Source organism: Tursiops truncatus, chromosome 19 (genome assembly GCF_011762595.2).
Source record: "Tursiops truncatus isolate mTurTru1 chromosome 19, mTurTru1.mat.Y, whole genome shotgun sequence".
NCBI classification, from domain to species: Eukaryota; Metazoa; Chordata; class Mammalia; order Artiodactyla; family Delphinidae; genus Tursiops; species Tursiops truncatus.
In genome coordinates this window covers 33,607,959-33,623,478 of record NC_047052.1, presented here as the reverse complement: position 1 = coordinate 33,623,478, position 15,520 = coordinate 33,607,959, and the positions used below count along the sequence as shown (strand labels likewise).

General features: G+C 37.9%; 1 protein-coding gene across 3 annotated transcripts; it reads left to right on the top strand.

Moving 5' to 3' along the window:
• The first annotated feature begins 599 nt into the window (after window positions 1-599).
• On the top strand, window positions 600-14,995 carry CNEP1R1 (CTD nuclear envelope phosphatase 1 regulatory subunit 1). Of its 3 annotated transcripts, XR_002175859.3 has the most exons (7): window positions 600-757; window positions 2,083-2,154; window positions 4,161-4,234; window positions 7,457-7,566; window positions 7,689-7,743; window positions 12,183-12,267; window positions 13,628-14,995. XR_002175859.3 is itself a non-coding variant. In XM_019932479.2 (6 exons), the coding sequence occupies exons 1-6, from the start codon at window positions 733-735 to the stop codon at window positions 13,667-13,669; spliced, it is 378 nt and encodes a 125-aa protein (XP_019788038.1). In that variant the 5' UTR covers window positions 600-732; the 3' UTR covers window positions 13,670-14,995. The 3 variants fall into 3 exon arrangements, 2 of the variants coding, with proteins under 2 accessions (XP_019788038.1, XP_019788039.1); XM_019932479.2 differs by lacking the exon at window positions 12,183-12,267; XM_019932480.3 differs by lacking the exons at window positions 12,183-12,267; window positions 13,628-14,995 and adding an exon at window positions 9,268-12,176.
• The last annotated feature ends 525 nt before the right edge of the window (window positions 14,996-15,520 follow it).

Below are 15,520 nucleotides of genomic sequence, written 5' to 3'. Positions count from 1 at the left end.
AAAATAAATTTATTTATTTATTTTTGGCTGCGATGGGTCTTCGTTGCTGCGCGCGGGCTTTCTCTAGTAGCAAGCGGGGGATACTCTTCATTGCGGTGCGTGGGCTTCTCATTGTGGTGGCTTCTCTTGTTGCTGAACACAGGCTCTAGGTGCGCGGGTTTCAGTAGCTGTGGCACGGGTAACTAGGAAAGAGGTACTATAAAGTAAGAAATTCCATTATTTGGTTTCTAGTTGGTTCTGTACATACCTTATTTCTCTCTGAATCCTAGAGGGAGAGCTAGCTCGTTGATTACTGCATGCCTCGTTAGTGACCAGAACACTCCCCGGAAGGTAGCGGATGCACAATAAGTATTCGAGTAATGAAAGAACCAAACAGGAAACGAGGAATATACGAAATGAACCGACTTGCGCGGACAGGCTGCAGTTCCTCCCCAGGGCAGGAGGCGGCGCCAGTGTTACGCCTACTCGGCTGCCGTCAGCTCTTGGCCCCTCTGGCTGACCGTCCAACTCCAGCTGCCAAGCCCGTGCAGGAACTAGCCAATAGAAAACCGTCTTAGTCATGGGGTCTGGCAGAAGTATCCAATGAACGTAGTGGGTCTAGGAAAGGGGCGGTGCTAAGAGGAGGAGCGCAGGGGAGCTGTTAGAGGTGGGAGTTGGAGCTGCGGGCCTGGAGGGGGCAGCGGAGCTGCGATGCGGACGGGGCAGCGCCGGTGAACGGAGCTGCAGCCCGACATGAACTCGCTGGAGCAGGCAGAAGGTAGGGTGGGCCGCCTGGGCCGGTTCCGGGCTTCTCCCGGAAGCTGGCGGGGCTCCGGAGGGGCCTGAATCGTGGAAACCTGGTCCGGAGAGAGGAGGCCGCGAGGGTTGGACTGACGGGGTCCGGGGCTGGGGGCGCGGGGGCCGGTCCAGGGGCCAAGGGGCGGCAGTATCCGGCCGGTCGCTGCTTCCGGCGCGCGTGTGGCCTCAGCCAGCGCTTGTGGGGGGGCGTTGCGTCAGTTCCTCCGTTCCCCAAGCTTAGACCAGGTAGCTTCTCGTCCGGGCTGGTTATATTTCTCATTCATTAGCAAACATTTTTACTTCGTGCCTTGTAGTATGCTAACTCACTTTATTTTTTTTTTGATACTTGCACGAATTGTATCCCTGACTTCTGCCGTGGTTTCTGGTAATTGCCGGGGTAAGGGAGTGCCTCTTGGTCTCCTTTTCTAAAGTTCAAAAAACGCAACTGAGGGCTTCCCTGGTGGCGCAGTGGTTGGGAGTCCGCCTGCCGATGCGGCGGACGCGGGTTCGTACCCCGGTCCGGGAAGATCCCACATGCCGCGGAGCGGCTGGGCCCGTGGGCCATGGCCGCTGGGCCTGCGCGTCCGGAGCCTGGACTCCGCAGCGGGAGAGGCTACAGCGGTGGGAGGCCCGCGTACCGCAAAAAAACAAAACAAAACAAAAAACGCAACTGAAAGTGATACCGCACCTTGCTTATTCAGAGGGAGTACCTTGGGTGCCCCTGTGTTGTGGAACCAGGCGTCGGCGCTCCAGAAGTGCCACGAAGATCAATTGTAACTTCTTGGGAGGAAGGAAAGGGGAGCGTTTCTGCATACCCACCTGTTAGCCGTATCAGAAGTCCAGACTGAAAGCGTAGCCATTAATTAAATACAAGGGCTGGAAATCGGAATTGGGTAATTGCGTTCAAATTGACTTCGAAGACTTCGGTGTTAGGTAATAACGTTGTTCTGTCTAATAGGGAGTTCTTGGTTCCAACGGAATTAAAACTCGACCTGATTTTGATCCTTTATTTGCAACCCCCAAATTTCTAGCTTTTGGCACCGGCTGAGGCTACTGTTGATTTTCCACATACCATTTTATGACGCTTCTAAAAGTGAATCGGCCAGTTTCCTTATATGTGAAATTGGAATTAAAGAAACCTAATGTATTTGTCAAGTGTTTAAAGCTGTCATAGTAAAGAAGTAAACAGTGCAGTGATACATGTAAGTTGGTGTGCAAGACCTGAAGCAGAGTACATAAAATTCATCTTAATAGATTCAAACTAGTAAGAGTAGCTAATTAGAAAATTGAAATCTTTTTACCTAGATCTCAAGGCTTTTGAGAGGAGACTTACTGAATATATTCATTGTTTGCAACCTGCCACTGGACGTTGGAGAAGTAAGTGCCCAGATGTTTTTTAAGGGAAAATAAACTTAAAATTGATACTTTTATTCCTGCCTAGCAATGATTTGCTTCTCTGTAAAGCTTTTGTTTTACAAATGCTTGCAAATCTTTATTAAACCATAAGATTCTCTTTTATTTGGACAGTTTTACATTTATTTAACATTGTAAGTAATGGCATTATAGGGAAATTTTAAGGAAAGAAACTGACGACCCTAAGAGAATAGTCTATTTTGTGTGGTTGAATTTTTATTTTTACATTAAAATGCATATACTTTTAAACAAATATTACAAATCTGATAACCAGCACACGTAATAAAAATTTCAGTAGTCTGTCCAGCAGTTTTACAGTTTTGCCTACAAACTATTGAAATAAAGTTTGTTAAGGAAAATGATATTCAACGCGTGCTGTAAAATATGATTTGAAAGAATTGTGGTTACTGCCCCATGGAAATATATAGGAAATGCAGACGAATATACAAGTGATGACCTCAGTAAGCAAAATATTTTGCTAATTTATGTTGGGACAGTCTTAATTTCTTGGCTGTTCCTTGCTGAAATTTAATATCTGCCAAGAAGGAAGTACAGCAGCACATGTTGAGGACATACTTTATTTTGAAGTATAATTCACTTTGTGGGACCAAACTGAAGAGCCCTATTGAAGTTAAGGGTCTTCTCCTATGTCGAGATTTTTTGTGTATTTTTATTAAATCTATTTGCAAAGTTTTAGTCATATGCTACAGGAATTCTGATTGGTTAGAATTCACAAGTAATGATTTTTCTCAGGTTCTCCAGTTTACCTAGGAATTACCCCCAAAACCTTGTTTCACTGTTACTTGAGAATCTTTTAAAATGTATATGATGCTTTTCTATCTTATAAAGTGTAATGAACACGCTTTTTCTCTGATTCACGGTCTAAGTGCTTACATACAAATGCCATCAGCTTGTTCAGCGTACCAGAGTATGTGTATGAGGTCCCTTCTGGTGGGTTTGATTTTGCTTTTGCTTCATTAAAAAAAAAAAATCTGTATACTTTAGCATGTTTCTTATTGGAAGTGTAGAATTATAAGAAACTGAGTTTAATCTGTTCTGAGAACATAAGTTTGAAATTTTGCGTATTATTAAATATCTAAAATGAGATGGTTTTTCTATGATTTGCCTCTTCTAAAAGTATATCACCACGAATTCTAGATAAAGTTTTACTATATTTAGGTTGCACTTTGAAGCTTGATCTCTACATTTTAAAAATGTATGCATCCCAACTGAAAGATAGTAACTGATTGGTCTCCAGAATAGTAACTAGGTCTTGGTGCCCCTTTATTATTTTTTAGTAATACCATATATTCTTAAGTTTTACTTATGATTTATATAGAATTTTTTAAATAATTCTAGCTTAGTGGGGAGAAAGAAACTTTTTCGAACTTCTACTGTCAATAATTTCTACCCCAACCTTCCTTAAGTCCCTTAAAGAAAATCTGATACTGATTGGTGTGCTCCACACTTCCTGACATTGACCTTTGTTTAATTCAACAACAAGCAGTTGTCTGCAAGGCAAAAGTCTTTAGTCCAAATTCTCAGTGCATTCATGAAAGAGTCTTTGTTTGGTTTGTTTACATTTGAAAAATGAGGTTTTTGGGGTGGTTTGGGGGGGGGTTTGTTTTGAATTTATTAGATCTGTAACATCAGTGTAAAGACATTGAAAGTTACATAAGAAAATCTTACATTAAAGTTTTACCATCTTGGTTCTTACTGCTTTTTATTTCATTAATCTTCAGAAATTTTGACTAAAGTAATAACGGGGACAGTATCCTCCTCAGTTACTAAGGTTCACATTGTTTCAGAGAATTCCTCAAGGTCATATGGCAAGTCTCCTCTAAGTCCTGAGTGGAGTACATTCTCCATTTAATGAAGTGCTGCATCCTTTGGCTGTCATATTAAGAACTGGTGGTAGTATCATATTAATAGCTTATTTCCTTACTAATTTCATGTTTATCTTTCATCAGTGCTTCTTATAGTGGTATCTGTCTGTACAGCTACTGGTGCCTGGAACTGGTTAATAGATCCCGAGACGCAAAAGGTAGAAGTTTTGATTTAAAATCTTTAACAGATTGAGACAGTGGATATAGCAGTGCTTTGTTCTTTGTAAAGTATTAATCAAATGCTACCTATTAGTACTAGTAGTGATATTAATCATTGTATTAAAAATATGCTTTATCTTAATTTGCTTGAGAAAAACTTTGGCTGGCTGCTGTGAGTTAAGTATCTTTGCAGAGAAAAAGGCCTAAGAAATACTACCTCACTTATATTACTTCTCATTCATTTCTGAACTTGTGTACAGTTTTTACATATCATTTTTACATATTTCAGTGTAAACGTTGTCTTTGTTCTGTTTTGTTCATTTAGTGTCATCAGTGCCAGCTTTTAAAAATTATAAAACAACATTTTCTTCTATGAATTATCTTTGTTAATTCTTTTCCTCATCTCATAAAGCATTCAAGACAACTTTGCAGGAAACATTATGATAAAATAGCAAATGTAAACGTAATAAACAGTCAAGACCAGTAAAAACAGAGTACGAGGTCAAAACCAGAAAGGAAACCAGGTTACTGATATCATAGGCCCTGTGGGCCAGCAGAGTTGCCAGGGTTGAGTTTTAAATTAGTCTCTAAAGTCACAGCTAGTTCCATGGTTTTCATTATCTGTGAGAACACATTTGTAAGTTCTTTAAGCTAGCAAAGGTTTTCTTTCTCATCATTTATCTTTAAAAAAATATTCTGCCTGAAGTTTAATATAAGAAACACTGAGAGATCTCCCACTGGGCACTAAGAATATTCCTGTATCAAATGCAATAACAAATTTCATAATGTTATTTTTTGAAGCATCCTTTGATGAAAGCTGGTAGCATGTTTCTCAAATTTCTCTTTCTTTCTACCAATTTGTGCCTTCATTTCAAACTTGGGCTTTTTTATTAGAGAAGTAATCGTCTTCAGTTTTCCAGTGAAGTTTTTTTCCCCCAGTTCAGGTTTATTTAGGTAATAATGATGTTGTAGTTTTCACAAATTTAACCCTACTTCCCCTTTTAAACTGTAATTAGGTATACTACTTCCAGTAGCTTTATTTACAACCTTTTGGGTTATACAAAAGAAAAACCTAATAATAAGGCTTTTGTCAGCAGCCCAAATGGCAGTTCAGACAGCCAGGGGGTTGTTTCCCATGTAGTCTCCCTGACTCTACCAACTGAGGTGGAGAAATAAAAGAATAGGAAGCAGGGGAGGTTGGTGATGGGATCTCATGTTAATAGAGGGGTTTTTATGATGGATAGGAAACTCTCTTGTATGTTCATTTATAAAAATCTGATCTTAAGGCTGCACTTGGTACTCATCTTTAGGGGAAGAGTGAAGGAGGCTGGCAAGAAGATTAAAAAAGGTCTATCTTGGGAAATGAATCTGACTTCTAATTGTGAACAATATAAGCTGATTTCAGCTAGTTGAGATCTTAATAAAACCCAGAATTAAATGTAATTTGAAATAGGCCCAAAACTCTGTAGTTAATATAATTTTCTAAATTAGGTGAGAATATAACTATTAGCTTAAGGGTTGGCTCTTTACATTTCACTATTTAATAACCTCAAACCTGACAAGAGTTTTGAATAGCAGTTGTCTGTAAGAGGACTTGCAAACTCAAAAGCCAGTGGCTAGCTGGAAGAACACAAGGAGAGAAGGAATATGGCAAACTGGAAAGTACACAAATGCCTGAACTAAAGGAGGCAACTGTTACTTGGATGCAGTTGATTGTTGCCGTGGAGGAAGGCAGGCTGATACTGACTGGTCTAATGAAGATTGAAACACTGTATGTGCTGATCTTGTACAGGGCACGTAAAACATAGGCACGTAATTCCTGTGGGAATTAAACTGTCCTCAGAGGTTTAAGAAGACATTACTCTGGAGTACTAAACTTTCTTCAGGATCTCGTCCTTCTGGGAGCTTCTTCCTTCCTGATGTTTTCAACCTGTCATCTCTTCATTTGACAAATTTATTTAACCAGTACCATGCTAGGCCAGTGCTCTTCATAAGTTTAGTTCTCTGTCTTGAAACAGGTACACATATCTTATCAGAGCGGAGCACAGATGCTCTTAGCTTGGTTCTGTGCTCCCATTTAGTTTCTAGTCCACTCCATTTCTTTTTCTAGACTCTAAATACTTGTCTTCTCAGTCCACATTCCGATTCCCCAGTGGTCTGGCTTCAGTGCCTACTCTTGTTCCAATCCTGCATCCTGTACCCTTGTCCCTCTACCTACTCTTAGAATTATGTATGCTTCTGTTTTCTACTGTCAACTAATTATTCTCAGATCTTAAATTAGCCCTTTGTTTCTCTTGAACTCTAGTTTTTTATGGATAGCTACTAATCATTTTCCCCTGCTGGGATGTTCTGTGGCCATCTAAACCTAGTAGCTTCAAAACCAAACTCTTGTTTTGCCTCTTTCAAAGAGAAAGGGTGAAGCTGGAACTGACTTTTACAAGGATATGTAGGAGCTAGCCAGGTGAAGAGGAGAAAAGGAAAATGGTAGCATAAGTGTGCAAGTGTGGCAGGAGATGATTAGACTGAGACCAGGTTATGAACGGCAGAATTTGCTCACCTCTGCTTTTTAACAGGGAAGATAACCAGATCACGTCTGACTTGTGTTTTCATTGAGAATCAGAGGCCTCATCTTCATTCATTCAACAATATTTGTTGAGCACCTATATTTGCCAAGTGCTGTTTCAGGTGTTGGGAGAATAATGATGCCCACGACAGTGTCTCTTTTCTCGTGGAACTTGTAGTCTTCTGCTTTTTAAAGTACTTCTCACTAGGAAGGTTTCAGTAAATATTTTTGGTAGGGTGTTTTTTTATTATAGGAGTAAATTTTTAATGGTTGAAGCATTTGGAATGAATGGAGGGAATATTGCTACACTGTCTTGCTACACTGAAGATATAAAACATACATTATTTTAATTTTCATAGCATAGCAATATGGAGAACTAGGATTTTTGGAAGTCTCCAGATTCTTATAGTTTATCTGTTTTTGTTTTTGGGAGGGGGCATGCCACGCGGCTTGCGGGATCTCAGTTCCCTGACTAGGGATTGAACCCAGGCCACAGGAGTGAGAGCCCAGAATTCTAACCACTAGGCCACCAGGGAACTTTCCAAATTCTCATATTTTAGATAATTAAATGTTATATACATTCATGCACAAGTGGGGAGGTAGGAATCAATATTGTTCTAGGATTTTTAACATTTTTATCTTTCCAACTCTTTTACAGGTGTCCTTCTTCACATCATTATGGAACCATCCATTTTTCACCATTAGCTGTATCACTCTAATAGGCTTGTTCTTTGCTGGAATACACAAGAGAGTAGTTGCACCGTCAATGTATCCTTTACCATGAATTGAGTTTTATTCTCTGAACTAAATTAAACCACCTTCTCAATCTCTAGGTGTTCTTAAAAGCTTACTCTTCAAATATAAATTTTCCTTTGACCACATTTATTCAGTATAGCTGCTCGATGTCGAACTGTATTAGCAGAGTACAACATGTCTTGTGATGATGTAAGTATTTTCATTAGAAAACTGTAGACACGTGTGAAAGGACTGAAGTGTTTTGGCTTAAGTAAAACAAACATTTTATTAACAATAAATTGTCTTCATGGAATTAATAGTGGGGATATTCATTGTAGCATTGATTCTAAGACACTTTTTTTTTTTTTACATTGTAACATCTCTGAAGATTGACATGCATCCAGTAATCAATGGTGTCTTACAATTAGATTGGTAGAGTTGAGAGTTTAATTCTTAATGACATAAAGTCATGATCCATCTTCTAATTGAAGCTATCTTAGATTCAAAGAAATAAACAGTGGTCATTATTGGCCAAAAATGGCTCAGTGGGATGGTTTTGTAAACTACTGTTATGTATCTCACACTCTTCCATATGTAGGATTTTATATAGAGTCATAGATTAATTGACGGACTGTGGACGTACGAACGTACCGTATTTTTAAAAGTTGACCACATATCAATATAAGAATATCTCACAATTTTGATTTATTTATAAAAGCATTTTTACCTTCAACTTAAAAAACTATTAAGTAATACCTACCCAGTATAGGAAATTCGAATAAAAAACAAAAAAAAGTATTAGGGCAGGAAGACAACTGGATCAATGGAAGACAATAAAGATTAAACACTTTGAGTTTTTAAAAATTAGTAGGAAAAAAAATTAGTAGAAGATAAGGGTAGTCTTTCAAGTCAAAAGGGAAGAAATAGGCTATTTATAGTATTGAGACAGTTGGCTCTTCATTTGGAAAAAGATGAATTTAGACCTCTACCTCACATCAATTAAAAAAACTAAATTCCAGGTAAAGTCTTAAATAGATTTAAAAAGACATATACATCCCACCATAAAAGCATTAGAAGAAAATACAGAAGAATATGTTTATAACCTTGGGATAGGAAAACATCTTCTTAAGTCGCAAAACAGAAATGCCATAATGGAAGAAGTTGGATACATTTCATTGCACCAACATTTGAAGATTTTGTACATTATAAGAAATCATTTGTAAGGTACCTAATAGAGGGTAGTATCCAGAATGTTTGAGGCCCATTAAAAATCAATAATAAAAAGACAAATAGTACATTTTTAAAATGGAAAAGGTAAGTCGTATCACAGAAATGGAAATACAAATGGCCAATAAACATGTAAAGACTGGAGAGCCTCATTTTGTAATCAGGGAAATGCAAAGTAAAACTGAGTTCATTTGTATTACCTGTCAGATTAGTAAAGATTAAATAACTCCAGTATTGTGGTGAAATGATGCAGCCATACACTGCTTGTTGGGAATATACATTGATGCAGCCATTCTGAAGGGCAATTTTCATCATTCTTATAAAATGTAATATGTGCATGTCTCATGACCTAACTATTCTACTTTTCCCCAACTCCCCTGGTTGGGGGGACCATCACACATGTACGCAAGGAGGCAAGTACAAGATTGTTCATTGTAATATCCTTAGCAGTAGTGAAAAAAATGGAAATAATTTTTGTTTCTCAACAGAAATTTTGTTTCTCAACAGTGGTAAAATAGGGTGTGGTAAAGCCATATAGGAAATCAGAAGTAAATCTATAAGTATGGACATGGAAGTATCTCGAAGACATAATGGTAGGAGCAAAAAGTAAATTATCAAACAATATGGTCAGTTTGGTACCTTTTTTTTTTTTAAGTTTTAATTATGTAAATTTCCAAACATAAAAAAGCAGAGAAGAGCTAAATGAACTTCCCGTGTATCATCGGCCAGTGTCGACAATAAATCAACTCATGGCCATTCTTTTTTTTTTTTTTTTTAATCTTTATTGGAGTATAATTGCTTCACAATACTGTGTTAGTTGCTGTTATACAACAGAGTGAATCAGCCATATGCATACACATGTCCCCACATCCCCTCCCTCTTGAGCCTCCCTCCCATCCTCCGTATCCCACCCCTCTAGGTCATCGCAAAGCCCCGAGCTGATTCCCTGTGCTATGCTGCTGCTTCCCACCAGCCAACTATTTTATATTCGGTAGTGTATATATGTCGACGCTACTCTCACTTCGCTCCAGCTTCGCCCTCCCACCCGTTGTCCACAAGTCCATTTTCTATGTCTATCTCTTTTTTTTTTTAATTTATTTTTGTTTTATTTATTTTGGCTGCGTTGGGTTTTTGTTGCTGTGCGTGGGCTTTCTCTAGGTGCAGCGAGTGGGGGCTCCTCTTCCTTGCGGTGCGTGGGCTTCTCATTGTGGTGGCTTCTCTTGTTGCAGAGCACAGGCTCTAGGCACACAGGCTTCAGTAGTTGTGGCACATGGGCTCAGTAGTTGTGGCTCCTGGCCTCTAGAGTGCAGGCTCAGTAGTTGTGGTGCGCAGGCTTAGTTGCTCTGTGGCACGTGGGATCTTCCCAGACCAGGGCTTGAACCCGTGTCCCCTGCGTTGGCGGGTGGATTCTTAACCACTGCGCCACCAGGGAAGCCCCCCCCCATGTCTACCTCTTTATTCCTGCCCTGCCTTTTTTTTTCTAAGTTAATTTTTTTTAAATGGTGCTTTATTTTCATAATTAGAAGGTGAAATAATTACCATTTCAAATAGTTAGACAGATTTGAATATTTCCTATTTTGGTGCTTTCCTCTTCCCTGAAATGTATTCAAAGCCTTGTTTTTTTGTTTGTTTTTTTGAATTTTATTTAATTTATCTTTTTATACAGCTGGTTCTTACTAGTCATCCATTTTATACACATAAGTGTATACATGTCAATCCCAATCTCCCGATTCATCCCACCACCACCCCCACCTGCTGCTGCTTTCCCCCCTTGGTGTCCATAGGTTTGTTCACTACATCTATGTCTCAATTTCTGCCCTGCAAACCGGTTCATCTGTACCATTTTTCTAGGTTCCACATATATGCGTTTATTCCTGCCCTGCAACTAGGTTCATCAGTACAGTTTTTTTTTTTTAGATTCCATATGTATGCGTTAGCTTATGATGTTTGTTTTTCTGTTTCTGACTGACTTCACTCTGTATGACAGACTCTGGGTCCATCCATCTCACTACAAATAACTCAATTCATTTCTTTTTATGGCTGAGTAATATTCCATTGTATATATGTGCCACATCTTTATCCATTCATCTGTCGATGGACATTTAGGTTGGTTCCATGCCCTGGCTATTGTAAGTAGTGCTGCAGTGAACATTGTGGTATGTGTCTCTTTTTGAATCATGGTTTTCTCAAGGGTATATGCCCAGTAGTGGGATTGCTGGGTCATATGGTAGTTCTATTTGTAGTTTTTTAAGGAACCTCCATACTGTTTTCCATAGTGGTTGTATCAATTTACATTCCCACCAACAGTGCAGGAGGGTTCCCTTTTCACCACACCCTTTCCAGCTTTTATTGTTTCTAGATTTTTGATAATGGCCATTCTGGATAGAATGCCCAGAGATAAACCCACGCACAGATGGGCAGCTAGTTTATGACAAAGGAGGCAAGAACATACAGTGGAGAAAAGACAGCCTCTTCAATAAGTGGTGCTGGGAAAACTGGACAGGTACATGTAAAAGAATGAAATTAGAACACTCCCTAACACCATACACAAGAATAAACTCCAAATGGATTAAAGACTTAAATGTAAGACCAGACATTATAAAACTCCTAGAGGAAAACATAGGAAAAACACTCTTTGACATAAACCACAACAAGATCTTTTTTGACCCACCTCCTAGAGTAACGGAAATAAAAACAAAAATAAACAAGCAGGACTTTTTTAAACTTAAAAGCTTTTGCACAGCAAAGGAAACCATAAACAAGACTAAAAGACAACCCTCAGAATGGGAGAAAATATTAGCAAATGAAACAAGAGACAGAGGATTAATCTCCAAAATATACGAACAGCTCAATATCAAAAAAACAAACAATCCAGTTAAAAAATGGCAGAAGACCTAAATAGACATTTCACCAAGGAAGACACACATGGCCGAGAGACACGTGAAAAGATGCTCAGCATCACTAATTACTAGAGAAATGCAAATCAAAACTGCAATGAGGTATCACCTCATGGCCATTCTTAATTCATGTGTACCCCTGCCAACCTTCCCTATCATCAGGTTATTTAAAAACAAATCCCAAGTGATGTATTTTACCCTCAATCAGCATGATAGAAGCACCAAATTTTTATTCATATATGTGAATGTAAGTCCATAGGAAACAATCTGGAAGAATTCATGCTAAAACTGGTTTCTTCTATAAGAGGGCTAGTGTTTGAGGTGAATGGAAAGGGTGACTTTCAGCTCATCTTGGTTGAACTTTTTATAATGAGATTACATTAATGTCTTATGTAATTTAAAATAGATTTAAAGTGGATTTAAAACCATGATATTTTTATACAGTGGTATACATACATTCTGTATTGTAATAGCAATATAAAAAGGTACAAGCTGCTGAAACATAGTAATGTTGATGAATTTCAGAAACACGTTGAGTGAAGTAGATGAAAAAGAACACGCTGTGTGATTCCATTTACTTAAAGATCAGAGAGAGGCAGATTAACCTGTGGTAAGCAGTTATGTAGGGAGTGGGGGGTACCATTGACCTTGGAAAGGAGCATGGAGGAACTTTCTGAGTGGTGGTGATGTTCTGTAGCCTGATCTGGGTGGTGGTGACGTGGGTATATACATTTGTCAAAACTCATAAAACTGTACACAAGATTTGAGCATTTTACTGTGCGTGAATTATACCTCAGTAAAACAGTAGAAAAATTAGTATCAAAGTTCTACCAAGATATCAAGGAGTTACCGAAAAAGTGAAAGTGAGAATTGAGAGGGAGCCAGAATCCTGACAACACTTGACCTGAGGACAGTAAAGTGTGTTTCTGAAAACCACCTAGAATTTTACCAACCAAAGATAATCACCACGTTTTGTATTGTGTATTCTCATTTACTTTTATAAAAGAAAGTTGTTATAATCAAGTTTATAAAGAGCCATTAAAAAAATAAAAAGATGTTACGAATTTTTCAAACCTGCTTCTTTGACCCAACATTAGGATTTAAGAGCCACCGTATACTGAAGGTTAACTGTGAAAGGTCCCAGGCCTGTTTTTTTATCTGCATGATCTCAAGATCTTCCATTTTGTTTAATTACATACTGTCCCACTTTATGGACACATCATAATTTAATCCCCTATGTCCACATTTTGCATGTTATATATGTTGTGCATTTTTCACTAGAACTTAAGCTCCGTAAAGACAAGGAACTTTGTCTAGTTAGTTCATTACTGGGTCCCTGGCATCTCACACGTCTGGGACATTAATGGGTACTCAGTAAATACTGAATTAATAGCACTTAAATGTACATCTTTACCCTTGCACCTAGTTTCCTTCAGATAAATTCCTAGAAGTGGAATTGTTTGGATTATATGGTATATGCTTTTTTTTTGATAAATATGACAGCCCTGTAGAAGAGTTGTATCCACATACGCTGAATACCAGCAGTGTATATGAGTGTCTATTGCTCCAACCATTGGTTTACATTTTAACTTGAGGAAGTTAAAGTTTTAACGTTAGAAAAAGGGAAAAATTTTTGTTCAAATACATAGTTTTATTTATGTTTTATGGTAAGGGGCATAAATTAGTCTATATAAGTTGGGATTTTATTTTATCCACTGGGTTGGTTGGCTGATTTTCTGGTAGCCAGTGGATAGGGAATTCATCAAATAAAGATTTTATGTGTATGTGTTAAAGTACTAAAGATTTTAGAAGAAAGTTCCATACAAAGAACACTTTGAAAACATAATTATTAATTGCTTAATCTTGCCTAATATAGGGGGGTGTTCTAATGCCCTTTAAGGTTTCTAGGTAAGTGGTGGTGTTCTTAATAGAACTGTATACTTTTAAACTTTTTTTTTTCATTTTTACAGACAGGAAAACTAATTTTGAAACCTAGGCCTCATGTTCAATGACAACCTGCACTCATTGTTATGGGACTTAAAACAACCTTTCTTCAAAAAGTGATACAGCAAAAAGCCATAAAGGATTGCTTTTACAGTTGGATATGTGAACGTCATAGCAACAACTGACAAGAAATGTGCAATATTTACCCAGATTATCTTCATGGTGGTGACTCGCGTAATCAGTGCTTTGGTACCTTTGATTATTTGTGTTTCAGTATTAGTGTCACTTTAGTACTTCAGATCCTGCAGAGATTTTTGCAGATGAAGTATGTATGTATGTTACTAAGTTAAACTTAGAAACAGAACCTCATCCAGTTTTTATAATGTATTTTTGTAAACTACTGTAAATAGCAAATCAATGCCAGTGTTAAAAAGGAAACGTTATGTGGACTTTGTTCTCCTGTACCAGTGTTTCAGGAACATCTGCTTGCCATCTCCACAGCTCTTTAAAACCAGCTATTACGTATAGCTGTGCCTTTCACTCTTACACTCCTCTCTTTTAATCATAATGCAGGAAAAACATTGGATTGAGCTTAGACTAAGGAAAATTCATCTCCATTATGTTTTAAGAAATTATAGGTGTTTTGAGAAACAGTTTTTGTTAAAACTAGATAGTGAACTTCAGCCACTATTGTGATATTTTCCAGTTCATTGTTTTTATTTAATGCTAAATATACTTTATATTTTTTTAATGATTTTAAGAACACTCCAAAGGCTTCTGATAGACAAGTTTAGTTATAAATTATGTATTGTCTGGGGAATTTGATAGTCATTGTTTTAGATAATGGGATTTTATGCTGTGGTAGACGTGCTGTTACACTAGTATTGTGCAGGTGTGCTTGATCAGCCACACCATCACAGGGACAACTTGGGAGCAGTGCCACAAACTAGAGTCTACAATTCTCACTGTTTAGAGAGTGTTAATGACATACTGTGTATGCATATTAGCCACATATACTATAACAGCCCTTAAAATTAAGCTATTGGGATTGCTGTAAATATTTTAAAGAACTGGAGGTGCCTTTTACCTGTTTATTAGAAGATTTTGAAAGGTTTAAATTATTTCACGAGCAATCTTTTAAATTTCATTTAACATAAGGCTGAAAATTCAAAAACAGGACAAAAAACCTTTTTAACAAGGCTGCCATTTATCTTAAATGTGTTCATCTTGGCTTTCACGTGTATAAAATTTCATTCTTTGAACTGCAGCAATAAACCCCTCTGCTCCTACGAAGTTTTAAGAGGGTATTCCATATATTCTGCATTGTTTTATTTCCTGTAAATTTTGTAGGTAAATATGTGCATAAAAATAAATACTTTATATATATTTAGTGATTGGGCTTTTTCCTTGGTTTATTTTAAGTCTGTAACTGAAAAAAATTTTAAACATACTGAGTGTGTCAGGTACAGGCTAACATAAAATGAGTCAGATACAGGCTGAGTAAAATGAGATACTTTAACTGTGTGTCCAGTAGAGCAAATTTCAAGTAGCAATTGAAGGTACCCAGTTTATTAGGCTGTGAATACTTTAAATTTTTTTTTTAAATATTTATTTATTTATTTCACTGCGCTGGGTCTTAGTTGTGGCATGTGGCATCTTCATTGCGGCATGCGGTATCTTTTAGTTGCAGCATGCAGAATCTAGTTCCCTGACCAGGGATCGAACCTGGGTCCCCCCCCCCGCCCCCCCGCATTGGGAGTGTGGAGTCCCAACCGCTGGACCACCAGGGAAGTCCCCTTTTAATATTTCTTATTCATCATTGTCTGATAATATGTGGTGTTTAATTAGGAAATGCAGGTTTTCTCAAAAATTAAGCTCTGCAAACCTGGATCACTAGTTTCCTCCAAGAGTATAAAGCT

What these genes read in the sequence shown, in the direction of transcription:
- CNEP1R1 (XM_019932479.2), top strand. Translation starts at nt 733, where the DNA reads ATGAACTCGCTGGAGCAGGCAGAAG. An exon ending in CTCGCTGGAGCAGGCAGAAG is followed by an intron (nt 758 to 2,082) that starts GTAGGGTGGGCC and finishes CTTTTTACCTAG; the next exon opens with ATCTCAAGGCTTTTGAGAGG. An exon ending in TAGATCCCGAGACGCAAAAG is followed by an intron (nt 4,235 to 7,456) that starts GTAGAAGTTTTG and finishes ACTCTTTTACAG; the next exon opens with GTGTCCTTCTTCACATCATT.